At 38.6% G+C, this 21,202-nt stretch overlaps 1 protein-coding gene across 4 annotated transcripts in view; it reads left to right on the top strand.

Moving 5' to 3' along the window:
- The first annotated feature begins 609 nt into the window (after window positions 1–609).
- The window catches only part of REV1 (REV1 DNA directed polymerase), a 62,612-nt gene continuing 42,019 nt past the window's right edge, over window positions 610–21,202 (top strand). Inside the window, exons 1-6 of one of the 4 annotated variants that reach the window (XM_070750989.1) lie at window positions 789–1,062; window positions 8,988–9,054; window positions 10,246–10,378; window positions 11,475–11,602; window positions 12,915–13,083; window positions 16,216–16,365. In XM_070750989.1, the coding sequence (XP_070607090.1) occupies window positions 12,944–13,083; window positions 16,216–16,365 (290 nt within the window). In that variant the 5' untranslated portion in view covers window positions 789–1,062; window positions 8,988–9,054; window positions 10,246–10,378; window positions 11,475–11,602; window positions 12,915–12,943. Of the gene's footprint in view, window positions 1,063–5,769; window positions 5,798–8,987; window positions 9,055–10,245; window positions 10,379–11,474; window positions 11,603–12,914; window positions 13,084–16,215; window positions 16,366–21,202 lie in introns of all 4 variants that reach the window. The other 3 variants (XM_070750988.1, XM_070750987.1, XM_070750990.1) reach the window with 3 other exon arrangements.

The raw sequence follows: 21,202 nt of genomic DNA, 5'->3' as shown, positions 1-21,202 counted from the left end.
CGCATTCCTACTAAGGTTTGTTGGGTTAGAAACAGAAACACGCAGGAAAACCCAGCGTCTTTGCATTAAATTGCACGGATGGAGATACGCGAGGCTGATCCGTTTACTTATTTGATTAGCAAGAAGTCGCTAGTTTGGACCCAGGCGCGCGTGTCAGAAAACAAACCCGGCGAGGCTCGCTTGTCATTTTGCAAGCAGCCCTCGATAAGTTGCCGCCTCCGTTTTGCCACAGAAAATCACGCAAGCGCGCCCCTCCTCCCCCCGGCCGAAGCACGAATGAGCCAAGCAGGCTATTCTGAGGCGCAGTTCGCCTATATATATAGCACTCCCCTCCGCGCACTGGCTGGGGTATCCCTCTCAGCGCACACACACACCCCCCTTCATTTAATATTGGTCAGATTTTGAGAGCAGCGCCGCCGCTTGACCCGAAGCTTTGGAAACTTCCGCTCTCCTCCTTTAGGGGGCGCCGAAACCCGGCCCTTCCAGCCTATGGCGAGTCCGCAGCCCGCAGCGCGAGAGAAAGAGGCGGGGGAGGGAAAGCGGGTGAGAAGCCGAAAGAAAAAGGAGGGGGCGGTAATATTTCCCTCCTTTTTTCCCCAGACGTCACGTGACGTTCGGAGGCCTTTCTTCCCCCCCCTTCGGAAGCTCTCGCCCGCAGGCGGCGAAGGAATACCGCGTCCGCTCAACCCGTCGCGCGGCTCCTCAGCGCCTCTCGCCGCCAGGGGGCGCCGCCTGAGGGCAGCAGGAACGCCTTGGCGGCGAGAGCGAGCGAACGAGCATCGTCGATCGTAGGAAAAGGAGGGAGAGAGAGAAAGACGGGCAGGAGCGGTTTATGGCGCGACACTTGCTGCGCGCCGTGCGTGACGCGGCGTTCTGAGGGAAAAAGAAGGTCGGAATAAGAGGCGTGCGGGGGGAGGAGGGAGGATTCGGAAGCAGCGAAGGCGGGCGGGGAGAAGAAGCAGCAGCGCGAGCGGCGGAGACGACGCGATGTAAATAAATAAAAAGCCTGCGAGGCCCGCGGAGGGCAAAGACGAGCGGTCCCGCCTGCAGCGCGAACGAGAGGTGAGAGAAAGCGGCCTCGGCTCCTTTTCAACTCCCTCCTGCGGTCGAGCGGAGCAACTCCAGCCAGCCGCTCGTTGGCGGGGAGGCCCGAAGCGGCTCCCCTGCTTGGCACAGTTTCTGTCAGGCATAGTTTCTGTCAGGGCAGCGCCTTACATATAATAACCAACCCGGGGTCGAGCAGTCGTTCCCTCAGGCGCCCGCCGGCCACAGGTTGCGCGGCGCTTTGTATCGTTTCGGCGCCACTCACATGGGCCTCTACGGTACCCCGGGCCACCCCGACTACAACACCGGCCTATCCCTTAGCGGGACGCGAACCCGGTTGCTCGAGAAGCCACTGCGGGGAAGGTGCGGGGGTGTCTTCCCCCTGAGAGGGGCCACCCCGGAGGTGCTGCCGTTAGCTTTGGGTGACAGTGCGTGCAAACCCGCGGCGCTTGTCTATATAGCTTTTCCCTCGCTGCAGCTGCCTGTGTTTTGCTACTATTTATTCATCCTCCTGATGAATTACAGGCGCTGAGCGGCAACGGGCACTTCGGCTGGGTTGCCGGGCTGCCAGGAAAGGAAGTGAAGCTGTTAGGGTTATTTATTTATTTATTTAAATGAAGCTGAGGGGAAATTCGCATTACAGGGTTTTTTGTGAGAGACCACCGCAGGAGAAAAAAAAAAGCGCCAGGCTCAGAATAAAAAGACCAGATAGAATGGACAGGACTTTACACCACAAAGGTGTAAGTTAAATTGCAGGGTTTAAGTGCTGAAAAAAAATATGGTAATTAAAAATGGTCAGCCAGATTGAGTGAATTCTTTAAAAGGTTGCATTAGCAGATTCTTCAAGGGATTGGCGTTTGTATATAGCAGCTGGCAATATACCAAACCTTAAATGCTGTCAGTGAAGGGGCAAAAAATGTTCCTGCTAATTATGTATTGTCAAAGATTAAGAACAAAAAGGTGAAACCAATTTTTTGGAACATCTCTGATTCTATGATTTTGGCATATTTTTGTTAAACTCACAATGAACAGGAATTGTATTTTGGAGAATTTACATGACATAATAATAATAATAATAATAATAATAATAATAATAACAACAACAACAACAACAACAACAACAACAACAGCAGCAGCAGCAGCAACATTTATTTATAATGAAAGCCAGGTACAAGTAACAAAGACAGACAGTAGGCAATACACTATTTCCTGTTCACAATACTGTACAATATTTCCTGTTGTTTTTTAAATTCTGTAATCTACTAATTTAACAAACAGTTTGGACTTCATCAGGTCGGGAAAGTCAGCATTAAGAGAGTTTCTTGAAGGAAACAAACAATTTGAAGAAGATTTTTAAATACAGGTAGTCCTTGACTTATGACCACAATTGAGCTCAGAGTTTGTGTTGCTAATTTGAAATTTGTTAAGTGAGTTTTGTCCAATTTTATGACTTTTCTTGCCACATTTGTTAAGGTTAAAGTTTCACTGTGATTCAACTGAATCACTGCAGTTGTTAAATTAGTAACAGGGTTGTTAAGTGAATCTGACTTGTCCACTGATTTTGCCTGTCACAAAAGATTATCAGTCACATGACACTGCACCTATTATAAATATGAATTAGTTGATAAGTATCTGAATTTTGATTGTGTAAATTGGAGTGAAATTCAAAATTTTTCTCTACCAATTCAGTGGGGATGACTTGGTGGGCATGGCAGGGAAGGATACTGCAAAGTCTCCATTCCCACCCCACTCTAGGGCCAGCCAGAGGTGGTATTTGTTATTCTCTGAACTACTCAACATTTCTGCTACCAGTTCTCCAGAACCTGTCGAACATGCTGAATTTCACTCCTAATGTAAATATGAACCAGTTGTCAAGCATTTTGAGTGTAAATCATGTGACCATGTGGATGCTGCAATAGTCATAAATTTGAAAAATGGTCTAGTAAATCTTTTCAAATTTTTGTCACTAAACAAACTCTTGGAAGTCAAAGACTATCTTATATCTTTAATGTTTATTATGACTATCTAGGCAGACTGGAAATATTTTCTATTTTCCATATAACTATTTCCTGAGAAATCTGGATACATTTATTCAGCAGTCCAATCATAGTAAAATTATCAAATTAATCGCTGCTAATTGACTCTTCCAAGACTCAATTCACTAGATCGTGCTTTGATTTCCAAGCAGTGTGCATACAATATTAGACTTGAAAATGAAATCATCTTGTATGCAAATAGTTGATCTTCCTGTTTTAAAAATTGCAATTAATTTTCTTTACTTTAGAAAGTATATTTATTTGAGTACACTCTTTACTAGTGTATGTTGCTAAAAGCAGTTTGAAAATAAGCATGTTTTCTGTAGGCGTCATTGTTCAATTTAAAAAAAAAGATTGTCAGAAATAGCTTAACACATGCATATAAAAAAGTAAATTGCTTTTCTCTTTTTTTCTAGAAACTTTTCACTTGAGCATTATTAAACCAGTATTTACTTATTTTCTAATTAGCAGAAAAGTTTTTAATGCTTTTAAAAGGACAAGTAAATAATGTATCAAAATGTTAAAAATATGGTTCATTTTAGTCAAAGCCAGATTAAAGATGTATTGCATTGACAAAGAGGACAGTTCCACATTGAAAATTATTTTTTATTAATTTATTCAGTTTCCCAGAAGTGCAAATATCAAAATGAAAAAATATTGATCTACTTAATTGTGTTACTTTTTTTTCTAATTAATAATGAAAAAATCTGGAAAATTGGAATAATGCAGAAGAGTATTTATTTGAAAACCATGTTATAGTTGCTCACTTAAAATGAATGCATAAAAAAGCTAAGCGAAAACCCTTATGTAGAAGTTTTCCAGTCAAAACCTAGACCTTTAAAAGTGTTGAAGCATAGGATAATCATTCTTTCTTTATAAAAAGCATTATGAACATATTTATAGATGCATAAAATCATATCTATATGAGATAGAAGATGGACATGAGATGTAGTGAAATGATTTTTATTTTTAATTCATTGTGTAAATGTGAACTATCTGTTGATTTAATTTATCTCCTAATGTTGTAAACATGAAATGATGTACAACATATAAATGATGCCAAGATCCTTCAAGGAGATGTTAAATACAGTACATATTTAATTAAACACTATTTTGTTTTGAATTAGGTGAAACAAAACTACATAGAAACATTTTAAATAATGTTTTAAAGTTTTAACAAAATAGACTTTGTGAAGTTAGTAATTTTATAATTTTCACTAATTACATTAATTAAGTGAGAAAAACATTTATCATAATTTCAAACTATGGAGTGAGAAAACAGATTTTTAACATTGATCAAAGTATATTTATTTTTATAAATAATTAAATATAGTGAACATATCCAATAGTTCCTTTTTTCCCATAACAACAAAGCTGTGAGGTTGGCTGGGCTGAGAGAGGGTGACTGGCCCAGAGTTACTCAGCCAACTTTCATGCCTAAATTGGGAGTAGAATTCACAGGTTTGCAATCTAGTGCCTTAACCACTGGACCAAAGTGGATATAGGCAGGTTCTTTAAAATTAAATGTTGTTAGAGGGTTTTGCTTACCATTGCTACTCCCTATATGTGTTGATTTACATATAATATAAGGCTTTGTATCTTTAAAAGGTACATCCACTTACAGAGTGTTTTGCAAAGTATACAGTAGGGCTGTGCAAAGACTTTGTAAGAAGTCCTTTAGAATGCATGGGAAAGTTTTATAATGATTAAAGCAGCTGCATCATTTCCCAGGTTTATATAGTACTTCAGAAGCTGCTCTTGGCTGCTTCCACATACATATTTATGGCAGAGCCTGGAAAAGGCAAAACTGCTTTAATTCTTTAGAAATTGGCACTTCATATGCACTCTTCCACATTCTGAAGTACTCCTTTTGAAGGATTTGCATAGATGTAATGCATAGTTAAAAAGGGATGGAGTTAGGTTAACATTTCAGAGAATGCAGACCCCTGTGCTAATGGTTCATTGTGATTGAGCACAAGAAAATTAATAAAAGAATACATGGCAAATTTAAAAAAAACCAAATATTTAATGAGTTGCTATTATTATTTTAATAAAATACATTTGATTTAAGGAACAAAGAATATGATAATTTGAGAACATTTATTTTGGGCAACTAAGATTTGTATAAATAGTGCTGTCTGAAACGTATTGCTCTGAACTTCCTCTCAACCAATTGAAGACAAAACTATAAATTTTCCAGTCCAATTGTTGCCTTATCTTTCTCCCCTCATTCCTTCTTTCCCAAGAAAAAACTTCAGAAGTATCAGTGAGAGTGAAAGGGATGGATGCAATTTTGTATCTCTTCCAGTACTTGCCAGCAATGAACAGCATAATGTATTTGGATAGTTACTTAAGTATAGAAAGTTTATCTTTTGTAGTAAAAGTTGTCTGTATTTTATAAACATTGTTGTCAATCATAAATGCAAGTTAAAAATATTTGTTGCTTAATTATATTAAACACCTAAGAAATCTGAGGATGAAAAAGTTCTAATTTCACATTTCTACCTCTTAAACAAGTATCTTACAGAATTATGCCAAATTACGCCAATATAAAAATATTAATGGTTTCCATTTGTAAACATTTGAAAATATTGATAAGTTTCTAATTGTTCTGGATATTTTAAAGTTCATGACAGTAATGAGAGGGAAATTCTTCCATGTTCTTAATTTATGTTTATGTTACCTGTAGGTATGACTTCATAAGGGATTAAAAACAGGCAAGTTCTGGCAGGACTGGTATAATTATTTTTTTCTTCATTTCCCCCAGAGACAATAGTAATTGATCCATTTCCCAACTTTGTATTGAAAGTCATGGACTTTAATTTATAATGAATTTTGTTTGTGTCTTCAGAGTGTTCTATCAGCAATCACAAGTGAAACAATGTAGTTAATTTTATTGGTACATATTATGCATATAATTGTGTGGTTGGATTTCTTTAAATCATTTTGAGAATATAATCAATAATAGATTCTGAAATAAAGGTCTGTCTTTTTTTGTTGTTGTTAAAGTGAATCTTCTGTTTCCCTTACTCAAAAGCAATAAGCATCAGACTTTTTTTTGCCAGTCTTGAGGATAAATACAATACTGTAGCTCTTTATTAATCTCCAGAGTGTAGAAGAAAATCTAAGACTAACAACGTGGCCTTCTGAGGCTGTTTGATTAGCCTAAAAGTTATTAAATATTTGGGAGAGAGCATGAATTTGATCCGGCCTTGTATTCCATTTCATAAGAGCAGGAAAAGTTAAGAAAACATTTAGACACTAAGGAAAGGTGGGGGAGAATATTTAATCTCCTGCCTTTGATTTTTGTTGTTCTTTCTAATTGTTTACAGCTACACGATAAATGCACATTCCAAAATTTTAAAACACAAAATTTCCATATACAGTAATTTGTTACATGGAAGACTTGGATTCAAAGTACTCCATTAAAATAAATCATTATTCTTTTTAGCTTGACACCTGAGTTGTGTTCTCTTCTAAGGATGCATATACCTCGATGAAGGCCAATCTTATGCAATAATATATTATATTAGTTTTAAAATGCCAAACAGATTTTGTGTACTTTTGTCTGGATCTGTATATTTACAATTTATTGAAACAGACCATTGACATTGTTATGTAATAATACACATCTTAGTTTTGGGGGAGGAAAACAAGGAAAAAAAGCCTCTGCCTTCCAGCAATTTGCCAAACAGCAAACAGCAAACATCACAGATGATATACACTATTTGGTGTGTATCTCTGTTCATGTGTGCCTGATCCATACAAATAGCAAAGAATTGGGAAAATGTACATTATGGCAGTATATTAATGCTACTGCAGTGCAAACATGACTAAGTCGGGCTTAATTCAGCTACCTTATCTTCATAATAAAGCAGGACACTGTTACATTTCAGATTATACTTTAACAGATCTTTAAAACTGATTTGGCTTTCTAGAAGTATACATTATTCTCTATTATTTAAAAGAAGATACTGGGCCCTGGGCCTCTTTAGATCAAGCATTTATTTTAAAAAGCTGCTTCATTTTGTTAAGATATCTAGGAAAATATTAAAGCAGTTTAAAAAAAATAAGTCTAATGATTTGGACATTCCATAGACATTTATAGTTATTATTTACCTCCTTGCATCCAGATTCAGCAACTGATTAGCACAAGAAAATAAAATTCTGCCTCTCCCTACACTTTAGTTTAACTTTCATTTTAGCAACTGGCTTGCTTTGCAGCCTCTCAGCTGAAAATTGGGAAGTTGATAATGAGTTGCTTGGCTTAACAGGCTCTTTTCTGTTTGCTGCAAGAAGGTAAATTGCTGGGAAGCAGAGGTGAAAGGGTATAACGCACCCAAGTTTTCACCCTCTTGGGGAGTAAAAATGTGCATCTTATACTCCGAAAAATATGGTACTGATTATAGTTCACAAGCTCCCATCTGCAGATGGGAGTTTGAAACTATTGGAGAAGGCAGACATCTTGTCTGTCCCTCACTCTTATCCATGCAATATTTGTTTGTTTGTTTATTTATTTATTTATTTAATTTGTATGCCGCCCTTCTCCGTAGACTCGGGGCGGCTTACAACAGCAATAGAACAATTCATAACAAATCTAATAATTTAAAAACATTTTTAAAACCCCATTATTAATCAGTCATACATACAAACATACCATACATAAATTGTATAGGCCCGGGGGAGATATCTCAATTCCTTCATGCCTGGCAGCAAAGGTGGGTTTTAAGGAGTTTACGGAAGGCAAGTTCTATTCTCCAGAGAGTCATGGCTGCCACAGAGAAGGCTCTTCCCCTGGGGCCCGCCAAACGACATTGTTTAGTCGACGGGACCCGGAGAAGGCCAACTCTGTGGGACCTAATCGGTCGCTGGGATTTGTGCGGCAGAAGGCGGTCCCAGAGATATTCTGGTGCGATGCCATGAAGGGCTTTATAGGTCATAACCAACACTTTGAATTGTGACCGGAAATTGATCGGCAACCAATGCAGACTGCGGAGTGTTGGTGTGACATAGGCATACCTGGGGAAGCCCATGATTGCTCTCGCAGCTGCATTCTGCATGATCTGAAGTTTCCAAACACTTTTCAAAGGTAGCCCCATGTAGAGAGCGTTACAGTAGTCGAGCCTCGAGGTGATGAGGGCATGAGTGAGTGTGAGCAGTGAATCCCGGTCCAGATAGGGCCGCAACTGGTGCACCAGGCGAACCTGGGCAAATGTCCCCCTCGCCACAGCTGAAAGATGTTTCTCTAATGTGAGCTGTGGATTGAGGAGGACGCCAAAGTTGCGGACCCTCTCTGAGGGGATCAATAATCCCCCCCTGGGTTATGGACGGACAGATAGGATTGTCCTTGGGAGGCAGAACCCACAGCCACTCCGTCTTATCCGGATTGAGTTTGAGTCTGTTGGCACCCATCCAGACCCCAACAGCCTCCAGGGGCTGGCTCATCATTTCCACTGCTTCGTTGACTGGACATTTATTTGAAGTCAACAGCATTGTTATCTTAAGTGAATGCTCACATAGATATCATGTAGACTTTGAAAATGATAGGATTCTGTGCTATTTTTGCCTCTATCTCCTTTTTTTCTCCTGATATCCTTAGTTGTTCAGTCATGTGGCTTAGCTCTAAATATCATAATACTGACTGATATTTTACTACATGTAAGCCACAAAATACATCAACATTAAGATATACAGTATCTTAAGTTAATTATGAAATGAGGAAAAACTCAGTCACATTTTAAAAGAATTTTCTAACTATAAATTAATATCTTGTAGAAATAATGTGTTCAAACCGTCCTGGAACAGTTAATTATAATGTATTTTCTATGAATTATTTCTGGGTGTGTAATATCAATTATTATAGTAGCAATGCCAAAAATAAATGCCTTTTTCCCCCTCCACAAATAGAAGGTTCACTATGAGGCAAGGTGGATGGAGAAAACGAGCCAGTGACAGAGATGGCTGGGGGACATGGGTAAGCACATGCAGTAAAGCTTTTAACTAATTAAATAAATATATTTTGAGGGAGAATTAAATATTTTGTACTACTTTAAAATAATTATTTTATTAATAAAATATATTCACCATTGCCGTGCCAAAGAAGTAAAGTCGTGCTTTAAACTTCAGATAGGATTGAAAATCATTCTTTCTGATATTCAGAAGTAACTTTTAAAATAGTTTTTTTATATCTTTATAGACAAACAGACATAGAATACATAATTAATCCATAAGTGCATCATCTGAGAATTAACTTAAGGGTGACATATAAGACTTATAAATACATGATGTTCTGACCCAGCCTTAGCAGAAGGCTGGGTCAGATTTAAGTTTTGTGAATTAATTGCATTCACCCACCAAAAGGTCCAGGCAATAGTCCTTCAAGGATTAATTGCAGTACAGAATTGATCAGTTCCTTGCACGAGCTCCCAGCCAAAGGCTGAAAATTAAGTTCTGTTTAGCAGTCTTGGTGACACAAAACACAATGAACAAAATCTTCAGAAATATAAACCGTTGTCTCCTACGACAACCATTCCCCTTTCCTTCCATTTATTTTCCAGCCATGTAGTATGCCTTGCTTCCTGAGTGACTCTTTGTCCTCCGTTGCTCACCTCCTCTAACTGTTCTCTGCATATGTGCACCTGGAACAGGCCCCAGCTGTTCTTCCTCCTCACTCATATCAGCCTCCAAAGGCAGCTCCCTCTTCTCTGGCTGGGAAATGTCGGATGGCCCTGGCTCTATCTCTGTGTCTGACATAAAGCATCCATCAGAACCTTCCCCAGACTCCAGCACTGGCCCAGGCTCCTTCCCAACCTCCTCATTGTCCAAGTCTGCCACCAGCTGTTCTGGCAGCTGGTGGTCCACAACACATGAGACTTATAAAATGCACAATGCATATACAGATTAAACATGCAATATTTCCCATACAAAAAATGAAATTGATACTACTCGTTGTATGTAGGTCAGAGGCTGGGATCTCTTGTTACTCAGCAGTCATAATGTGATTTGTTTGATTTTATTAGTATGTTTTGTTACTACTTTATGTTTTCTAAAGCATAAGTTATGAATTAGAATGATGACTGTTTCACATTTACTAAGTTATTTTTCATATAATTGAAGAATCAAGTTGATAATCGGCTCCTAAAGACCCATGTTATTTCCATTCAAGGGAGGATATATGTCTGCCAAAGTCCAGAAATTGGAAAATCAGTTTCATTCAGAGGCAGCTCTGCAACATCAGAAAGATGAAAATTCATCCAGCATTTTTAGTGGAGTTGCCATCTATGTCAATGGCTTTACAGGTGATGCTTTTATTTTTATAAACTATTCAAAATGTCCTCTAGGAATATAGTTATGGCTAAGAAAAAATTAATAAAGATACTAATATATGGGTAAATGGCAAAGCTGTAAGTTTATTATGTTCTTAACCAGAATCTTCTATAACTTTGCTGAAAGAATTGGTGAACCAATTTTTGCTTACCTAAATTTCCTGAATGAAATGTTCCAGATAGCAGCATTTACTTACTCTTAATTCATTTTGATTTAGACCAGTTTAACTATATATATATATATATAATTCCAAAATGCAAACTGCAGATTCACAACTTCTTTTTTGCTTCTTACCGGAATTATGAAATGAGCAGGACTGATAGGTAACTACTTAAACAGGGTGTCCACCAAACCTGGAAAACGGGAAAATCAGGGAATTATCAGGGAAATCAGCGGTACGGTAATATCAGGGAATTAGTGAAAAAAATGGAATAAATCAGGGGGGAAAACCAAACTGTATTAAAATGTTTAAAAGTCAGGGGGAAATCATGTTAAAAAAAAAGTGGATCACACTGCCTGGCAGAGTCAAGCAAAAATGAGCATAACTGTGGCAACAACTTGCTTCCTAAGCTACCAATATTTCTCCACGGTTTAGCCATTTGCTATGATGTCATCTACAACTGCGCCTTAACTAGATCACAAGTTACAGGGAAATGTCAGGGAAATATCAGGAAATTTAAAAATGCTTTCCCCCCCTGGACACTCTGTTATATACATCTTTTACTATTTGTGTATTGTAGCCTTGATAGTAGTAGCCTGATAGTAGCCTTGATAGACACTATCACTATATTTGTGAAATGGCCAAAGAGATGCTTTGAAAAATTAGACTAAAATGTAACCCCAGTGTAATAGTTTGTTGTTACTACAGCTCTTGTGGGACTCCCAGTAAAAATATTTTAGTTAGGTTTTCAAAAACAGATGACTTGTGGGAAGATAGAAATGTCTTTCAAGCTATCATGTTATAAAAAAGAAGAAAAGTGGAATGCTGTATATTGTTACATAGTACAGCATTCTCTTTTAAATCTTCATTATATATGCTAACAGTGAATATGTCTAACAATATTTCAGAGCATGGCAACTCTGAATGTTACTGAAGCAATGAAAGAAAAAGGAAGGAAGGAATCGGCATTGTTATCTGAATTTCAAGTAAAAAATTGCAAGGAACACAGAAGAATATGCAGTATCCTGGACAAAGGGTTAGCAAGTCTATTGGAATTCTGAACAAGAATCCACCACATTATAGCATTTTAGTGTAGTTATTTTATTGAGTAGGGAATAAATAATACCTATTAAAATAAATATTAAAAGTAACCTAATGAAAAACAGTTGTGGCAACTATTCAAAATTAGTATTTTATTGAGGAAGGTAGAATTGGGAAATCTGTATCTATGTGGATATTTTAATAGAATAGAATTCTTTATAGGCCAAGTGTGAATTGACACACAAGGAATTTGTCTTTGGTGCATATGCTCTCAGTGTACATAAAAAGATGTAGATACATTCATCAAGAATCATAATGTACAACAATGATAGACATAGAGTACAAATAAGCAATCAAATCATACTGGGAAATAATGTAAATCGTAAGGATATAAGCGACAAAGTTTTAATCATGCAGTCATAAGTGAGAGGATATGGATAGGAACAATGAGAAGAGTAACAGGAATGCAGACTTAGTGAATAGTTTGACAGTTTTGAGGGAATTATTTGTTTAGCAGAGTAATGGTGTTTGGGGAAAACTGTTCTTGTGTCTAGTTGTTCTGGTTTGCAGTACTCTATAGCATTATTTTGAAACAATTTATGTCCAGGATGTGAGGGGGCTGTAACTATTTTCACATCCCTTTTTTTGACTCGTGCAGTATACAGACCCTCAATGGAAGGCAAGCAGTAAGTTATAGAGGTTATTTTGACATATTTTGATATATTTATCAATAAACTACAGCAGTGATGGTGAAACCTTTGGCTCATGTGCCAAAAGGGTGCATGCACATTAGCGCATGCACATGTCTACACCCATGCCCTCCCTCTGCATGTGGCACAACCCCTGCACTGCCCTCTGCGCATGCACACAACCTTCCATGCTGCCTCCCCCTCAGAGCATGCACAGAGGCCTCATTGTAGCCTCCGGACTCCTGAAGCCTGGGGACAGCGAAAAATGGGTCAACCAGAAATTAGGAAATGAATTTCCGGTTGGCCCTCTGGACCATTTTTTGCTGTCCCCAGGATTCAGGAGGCTCTCCTGAAGCTTGGGGAGAGCGTAAACAGCCGAAAAGAAGGCTGAAAGTCAGCTGGTGTGCTGGAGCTAACATAGGGCAACGCTGTACATGCCCTCAGATATGGCTCCTTGTGCCATAGGTTCACCATCTCTGAACTATAGCATATATTCTACTTTATCTGTAACATTTTGTTAGATGAATAACTGCTCTTAATTCTAAACCATAATGCTAGGTTTTTCAGTTTATGATTTTTTAAAATAATACCTTTACATACCTTATATTTTTATTACAGATCCTTCTGCTGATGAATTGAGGCGACTAATGATGTTGCATGGAGGACAATATCATATATACTATTCTAGATCCAAAACAACGCACATTATTGCTACAAATCTTCCAAATGCCAAAATAAAGGAACTAAAGGGAGAAAAAGTTGTTCGACCAGATTGGATAGTAGATAGGTAAATATTAGAGAATTGTGAGCAGATTGATAATCCCATTTGAATATTCTGAATATGTGTTTTATAATTTCATTTAAAAATACCACAGGCATTCTAAAAAACTGATATTATTTTAAAGAATTATATTAAATGTTTTCAGTTTTTATCGTTGAATGATCTTATTCTCATTAGTGATACCATTAGTGACTCTGATAGCACCAATCAGATCCAGTGGAAATTTCAAAACATTAAAAGGACAGACAATTAAATAGAAAGCATTACATAATATGCATATTGTATTTAAACATAAAAATAATTTCCTTATTTTTGCTTTAACTCATATGCATTAAACTTTATTAGATTATTTTACAGTTATTAAAAATAAGCAATTCTGCTGCAGTATTTTGAATTATACTATCATCAAAAAAATAATTTGCACTGAGACTGTCCCCAATGTAGCAGATAAGGTTGCACCATTCCCATAGAAACCTAATCACAAACACTAACGTTATCTCTTTTTTTAAACTGGGTAATGTGATCCTTCTGCAATTTTCTTAATTGCAAATGGATTGGCTTTTGAATCTTTGCCAAATTTCTTGTTAGTGTAAATGCAAGTTAAATGGAAAGTACATCTAAAAGAATAATGGATAACTGTTATTATAATATTCTAGTTCATTTTCCCAAATCAACCTGATTATTCTCTTTTTCTGTATAACAGAATGTTTGCTACTTTTATCACAGTATAATACTTCAGAATAATCTGGGATTATAAATACAAATTGTGTAATAACTTGTACTTGAGTCATTTAACATTAACAACATAAATAAAACATTTAAAATAATTACAGTAAATACAATTAGAAGAAATGTATTTCATTATGTGATTTTCATACTGATCTTGTAAGATGTCATAAAAAGCAAATAAATTGAAAAAAATCATAACAGGTCAATGTGGAAAAACCTTATGTGTTGTTATTTCCCTTGTTTAAAAATAAATTGAAACTTTTTTAGATACAGTGATACCTTGTCTTACAAACACCTTGTCATACAAACTTTTCGAGATACAAACCCGGGGTTTAATATTTTTTTGCCTCTTCTTACAAACTATTTTCACCTTACAAACCCGCCGCCGCCGCTGGGATGCCCCGCCTCCGGACTTCCGTTGTCAGCGAAGCACCCGTTTTTACACTGCTGGGATTCCCCAGCAGGGAAATCCCAGCAGCGCAAAAACGGGCGCTTTGCTGGCAACGGAAGTCTGGAGATGGGGTTTCCCAGCGAGGGGAGCCTCAGTGAAATCGCAGCATCGCAAAAACACACAGGTCCAGAAGTGGGGTTTCGAGGACTTCGGTGTTTTTGCAATGCTGCGATTTCACTGATGCTCCCTTCACTGGGAAACCTCACCTCCGGACTTCCGTTGCCAGCGAAGCGCTTGTTTTTGCGATACTGAGATTCCCCTGGTGGGATTCCCCTGCAGCATCGCAAAAACACAGAAGTCCGGAGATGGGGTTTCCCATGGAAGGGAGCCTAAGGGGAATCCCAGCAGCACAAAAATGGGTGCTTCGGCTGGCAAAAGGGGTGAATTTGGGGCTTGCACGCATTAATCGCTTTTACATTGATTCCTATGGGAAACATTGTTTTGTCTTACAAACCTTTCACCTTAAGAACCTTGTCTGGGAACCAATTAAGTTTGTAAGACAAGGTTAGAAGGTGAACTGTACTTGATTAGAAGAGATTCAGTGCCTTAATCATTTGGAGAGAATGTCTGTGGTGGAGCACCTTTGTTTCCACTTTCACTCACTCTTCAACCTCTGATAGATCATAAGACTAAGGGATAGGAACACAGAAGAAGAAGTAAGCAGTTCTCTTAGCATTCCTGTCCTCATCTGGCTGTCATCATATAAAGAATTAAATGCCACAAATCTTAAAACTGGCTACTTGCCTCTTCCATTTTTTAAACTGCAACGTTCAGAATTTAGACATATTTTTACTTAGCACCAATTTGACTTGTATAGTTTCCTTGAAGAGTTTTTAGTTGCATTGTGCCTCTTTTTTTCTTTTAACTTATGCAAGTGCAAACAAATTGCTAAATTAGCATCTTCATTGTATACACAAAGATTTTTGTTTCTCAAGGCATAACCACAAGTGAAACAATTTTGATACATTTTCAAAAGCTATTTCAATAAATGTGTAAGAAAATACTTCCTAGTCAGATGAAGTGTGTTGAAATCTTGGGTATTTCTAAAGTGTATAAAAGAAATAACATGAGTAATTAGAAAATGTAATGCCACTTAAAGTCAATTAAATGTCTAAATATGTTTTTGAAAGTAAGAAAAATTGAATATAGATTCTAATACCCTGTTTCCCCGATTGTAAGACGTATCGGGGGTTTCAGGGGGGTCGGCTAATATAAGCCGTACCCCGAAAGTAAGACATATGACTTACTTTCGGGGAAACACGGGGGTATTGCCGGCGGGGGAGCCCGATGACGTCGCTTCCAAGCTCCCCGCGCGCCCCTCGCCTTCGCCTCGCCGCAGCGCCACCGCCTCTTCCCCGGCTTGGCAAAGCGAAGGACAGCGCTGGTCCGAAGCGAGCCGAACGGGCGGCGGCTTGCAGTGAAGGCGCTCGTCGCAGCAAACGAGTCCTGCCGAGGCTCGGCTGCAAGCGGCCAGCGAGGCCGACCAACTCCGAGGCGAGCGGCCGGAGCTGCGCCCTCCTTCGCCTGCCTCCTTTCCGGCAAGCAGGTGGGGCTGCCCAACTGCGCAGAGCGGCTCCTCCCCTCCAGACACACGCTTCCCCGACACGCGTCTGTGGCTCCATGCGTGCACGCCGCTTGGAGCCCTGAGGTTGAACTTGGAAAAGGGCTCACGAGGCTCCTGTCCCGCGGCTGCCCTTCTGGACTCTGGGGAGATGCCTTCGGGAACGCGACCCTTTCAATTTTTTTCCAATGTAAGACATACCCCGAAAGTAAGACGTAGTGGGGCTTTTGGGGGTAAAAAGAAAGTAAGACACTGTCTTACTTTCGGGGAAACACGGTATATCCTTTATATATGCACACTTAAAAAGGCTTTCAGAACAGGGAAATACTCCACTGTATATAAAAACAATTTTTTCATGAAGTTTTTGAGCAATTAAAATTATAATATTCTGTTACAGCATAAAGGCTGGACGACTCCTTTCATATATTCCTTATCAGCTTTACACAAAACAGACGAGTATTCAGAAAGGCCTCTGGTTTAATACTATATGCAAGCCTGAAGATTCAGTTCCAGGTCCTAGCAATATCTCTGTGGGGCTCAACAGGGTGTAAGTAATTATTTTGATTTAATAATTGAAATTAAGTTAAGGTTGAAAAATGTTGATGAGTTTATGTTGATAATGCATATTCAATTATTTGAAGATCTCAAAGTATACCTCACATTATAGTTTGAAATACAATGGAATTAAGTCTGAAACCCAATGCGTTGTAATGGTTAAAGTGTTCCTGTAGTAGAGAGACCTAGATTCAAGTGTACCCTCAGCTGTAGAAGTTCATGGGAATCATTCTTTTCCATCCTATCCCAGAGTTGTTAGGGATGGGGGGGTGGGAGGTGGATGGAGTATTGTAAATGCTGCTTTCATCTCTGATCAAAAAGCCAGAAACCAATCTAATAAATAAGATAAAAATAATTACTTTTTTGTTTTCATTAATTTTTTTTAGATAATTATAAATAACAATGTCATATTAAAACCGAATTTCATACATACATACAAACATACATACATACACACACACATATATATGTTCTTTGCACTAGTATAGATATGTTGCAGTGCTCTTGCATGTTCCATTCACCTTGGTGTATAATATGAAGACGTGCTGGCTACATGACCACGGAAACGTCTTCGGACGATGCTGGCTTCCTCCGCTAACAAATGGAGACCAGCGCATCGCCCTAGTGTCTTCATTTCTGACTGGACAGGATAAACCTTTATCTTTTACTTCATACCTTGATTTCTACAAACCATTAAAAACTGTTTAGTCATCCATGCCCTGGTCATGATATCTCTTGTTAATTTCTCTGCTATTTAGAAACTATGTATTATTTATTAAACTTATACCCTATCTCAGTCAAAAGAGTTTCACATTATGTGTTTTCACGTATGAAAACACATAACTGGCAAGAAAGAAGGAAGGAAGGAAGGAAAGGAAGAAAGAAAGAAAGATGATAGATAGATAGATAGATAGATAGATAGATAGATAGATAGATAGATAGATAGATAACAATAGCATTTAGGCTTGTATACCGGTTCATATTTAAGCATACAGAATCAACATATTGTCCCCAACAATCTGGGTCCCCATTTTACTGACCTCAGAAGGATGGAATGCTGAATAAACCTTGAGCCATCTATCTATCTGTAGGGAGGTGGGTGAGTGAGTGGATGGAAGGGCAGAAGTATGGACAGACAATGAAATCAGTTTTCAGAAACTTCCTGAAAGACAACAGGGAACAAGACTGATCTCCAAAGGAAGGCCATTCCAAAGTAGTGGTGCTGCCGAAGAAAAACAGTGCTAATTAGTCTAAACTAATAGAACTGGGGGACCACTAGCAACTTTCTATGAGATACAAACTGGATCAATTTTGATTAGAGTAGGCAATTCAGCAAGTTTGGGTGTCAGATAATGAAGAGCTTTACTGTATAATTCAATACCAATAACTTGGGTGTGACAAGTGCGCCCTACTCAATTTCGCTGACTCACCAAGACTACCTGACCAAGACAGCCAACCTGATTTTGGAAGGTCAGGCAGTCCCAGAGAGCCTGAAGGAGCACGAGATCGTGTCTCTAATGGATTTTTATCAGCGCAAAGCTTTTGCAAATGGATGAAAGGCTTTGGGGGAGGGATCTCATGCTGCTTTAGGCATTCAGTCCTTTTGCAAAAGTTTTTGGTGTGGAAAAGCCTGAAGGAGCGTGAAGCCACTTCCAAAAGGTTTTTCCCTTGTGTGAGTGAAATACGTGCACATGCACAGCCCATCACTTGCATGACCCATTTCCCCCTCTCCCCCTCCAGCCGGGTTGCTAAGCCATAAAGGTTGGAGACCACTTCACTAAACCATAATATCATATGTTTGATTTGGGCTTAATGCGTAATTTGAGACACTTTAGTTTGTAAGCTATCATAATGGCTGTATAGAATCAGGCAGTCCAAGGATGAGTGAATAATGATGAAACCAGATATAAAGATACAAATTCATAGAAGTAGGATATGCATTACAATGTCAGCATTTTGATTTGCCATAGCTACTGGTAATCTTAACACAGTCTACTTAGACATATCATATTTCCCATTTTTCTTCTTTATTCCTTTTTCATTTAGTCTCCCATACACTCCACTTCTTAGTACAGTATTTCCCTTTTATCTTCACATTCTCTTATTTTTCTTAATTTTATAATTATTATATCTGTTCTGCCTTAAGATCCTATCTAATCCCTTCTCTTTTCCTTTCCCCTTATCCTGTTTGAACCTACTCTCTTCCCCTTTTCATTTCTTTAATTGAAATTTTAATTTCAGAATTTTTTTCTTTAATGCTGAGTCCTTTTATTTCTTTCATGGTTTCTTTATTCTCTTGGGTGTATTCCAGAATATTTTCTGATTCATCAAGCTTAAATAGTCCATGTGCCATTTTAATCATTTATTTCAGTTCATTCATCATTTCAATTACTTCCTGGGACATTTTGTTATTTCCACAATGTTCTAACTTCATTTTAAAGTTCTGCAAATCTACCACCTGTTGCCTGGATCGAAGCTCTCAAAACCAAACAAGTCCTCCCTAAGATTTTGCACAACTTGTAATTCAAGGACACTACGGTATTTAAAAAACAAAGGTGTTATTTGTTGCACTTTTTTTCCTGCCAGTAGATGTCTCACTCCGCAACTCCAATCCACAGAACTACAAAGAGAAAATAAAAAACTCTCCAAATAAGTCTATGTTTTAAACTTTGTTTTGCATTTTTCTGTGTTCCCCTTTTAATACTCCAAATTTAATATTACTTCCAGTCTTCTTAAACAACTGCTTACTTTTTGATTTTTTCTCAAAATGCTTTAATAGTCTCAATCTCCATTTTGGGCTTGTGTTTAAAAATCAGCTATTCTTCTCTGGGATAAGTTCCAAGTTCTTTAAACAATTTTTTTCTTTAATATATATTGGCCAATCACTTACATGATGTCGATACTCCACTCAGTTCACTATTCCTGCATAAATCTTATTCCAGTTGCCCCAGCACATGGCCACTATCCCCCACCCCCATTGGTTCAGAGAGCTTTATCTGTGACCTTTGAGGGATTTGCCTATTACTCTTGGTCTTCAGAGATGCCTTTCCTTCTTCTTTGTCCTTCCAGGACAGATTTTGATCTGAAGATTCCGGGTTTGTCAGCCTGGAATTTCGCTGGATTCATCAGAGCTAGTTATTTCCAGACAGTATTGCTGTGATGCTTCCGGTCTTCCGATTTAATAAGATTATTGGTATTTCATTAGGTAAAACTGAAACTCCTCAGAAAATAATTTGTTACTCTAAAACAGTGGTTCTCAACCTGGGGATCGGGACCCTTTGAGGGTTGAATATCATTTCACAGGGGTCACCTAAGGCCATGTGTAAAGACAAATTTCCCATGGTGTTAGGAACTAAAGCTTCTATTGTGGCGCATTGGAACATATTTTTACAATCCGACCAATCAGACATTTACAGTGGAAATGTCCCTCTGACCTTTCTGTCAATCAGCTTAAAGCTCTGTTGGGAGAATTGATGCTGGACTTATGTTTGGGGGTCACCACAACATGAGGAACTGTATTAAGGGGTCGCAGCATTAGAAAGGTTGAGAACCATTGCTCTAAAGTGTTTCAGGCTTATGATATTTCCTTAGGAAGATGTAAAGCTCCTTTGTCATTGACTCAAGTGGGGCACAACTATAGATAAAAACTTTAAATATACAAACAAGAAATACAAAAAAATATAGACATTTATATTAAGAAATAAATCATATAAACTTCCTGACGGTCAGAGCGATCAACCAGTGGAACAGCCTGCCAGCGGAGGTTGTGAACTCCCGAACTCTGGACATTTTCAAGAGGAGATTGGACTGTCATTTGGCAGGGGTGCTGTAGGATTTCATGCTTAGGCAGGGGGTTGGACTTGATGACCTTCAAGATCCCTTTCAACTCTAATTAATTAATTAATAAAAATAAACTCCTTGGTGAGAAGAGATAAATATGGCAACCTCAACAATTAAGCCATCTAAACAAATCTATATTTCCCTGTAGTCTCAGACCTGATAACATAATCAGGTCTTGTTGACCAAAAAAAATGGAACTAATTTAATTTGGGGGGGGAGGAATGTTCCATAAGATAAGTACCATGACAAAGAAAGCACAACTCCTAGGACCCACCAAATGTAGCTCTAGCTGATGTACCCCCAGCATATCATCTCTGCCAGATCTAGTAGGACAAGCTGAAATAATCAGGGAGAGACAGGCTCTCAGATAGCCTAGCCCTTGCCATGAAGGGACTAAGATTAAAACCAGTACAGTACTTTTTATTGGACCTGAAAACAAATTGACAATCAATGCAGCTTGCAAAACAGAAAAGTAATCTGACTGTTGTAGGAGCGATGTAATCGCTTGCGCTGCTGCATTCTGTACCAGTTGAAGTTTTTGGATACTCCTCAAGGACAACATCTTGTAGGCCACATTGCAGTAGGCCAATCTGGAGGTGATTAAAGCATGAGTAACTAAGCAGGGTCTGCCAGTCATGGAATGAGCCTAGTGGTGCACAGGATGAAGCTATCGAAGGCCCTCCTGGCCATGACTGCCACATGCTCATTGCCCAGGCTTCACAACCTCCATTGCATTATTTAATTGACCAAGGATGGAGATATATAATTTGGTATTTCTTTAAGATATAGCAACAATCCCCTACCCCAAGAAGAATTCATCACTGCCAGAGTTCACTCACACAACAACCCTCAGGCTCTTTCTTTCACAGAGCCAGGCAGGGCATGGAATTAAAGGTAACTGGGCTCACAATTCTAAGGACCCATCCATTTTCTCAGGTTCAACAGATTCAAAACATTGCCAGATAACTGAGTAAGACTCTTTTCCAAAC

This window comes from Erythrolamprus reginae, chromosome 4, assembly GCF_031021105.1.
Source record: "Erythrolamprus reginae isolate rEryReg1 chromosome 4, rEryReg1.hap1, whole genome shotgun sequence".
Taxonomy (NCBI): domain Eukaryota; kingdom Metazoa; phylum Chordata; class Lepidosauria; order Squamata; family Dipsadidae; genus Erythrolamprus; species Erythrolamprus reginae.
Note: the sequence above shows the minus strand (reverse complement) of the source record. Positions and strands in the feature narration are given on the sequence as shown.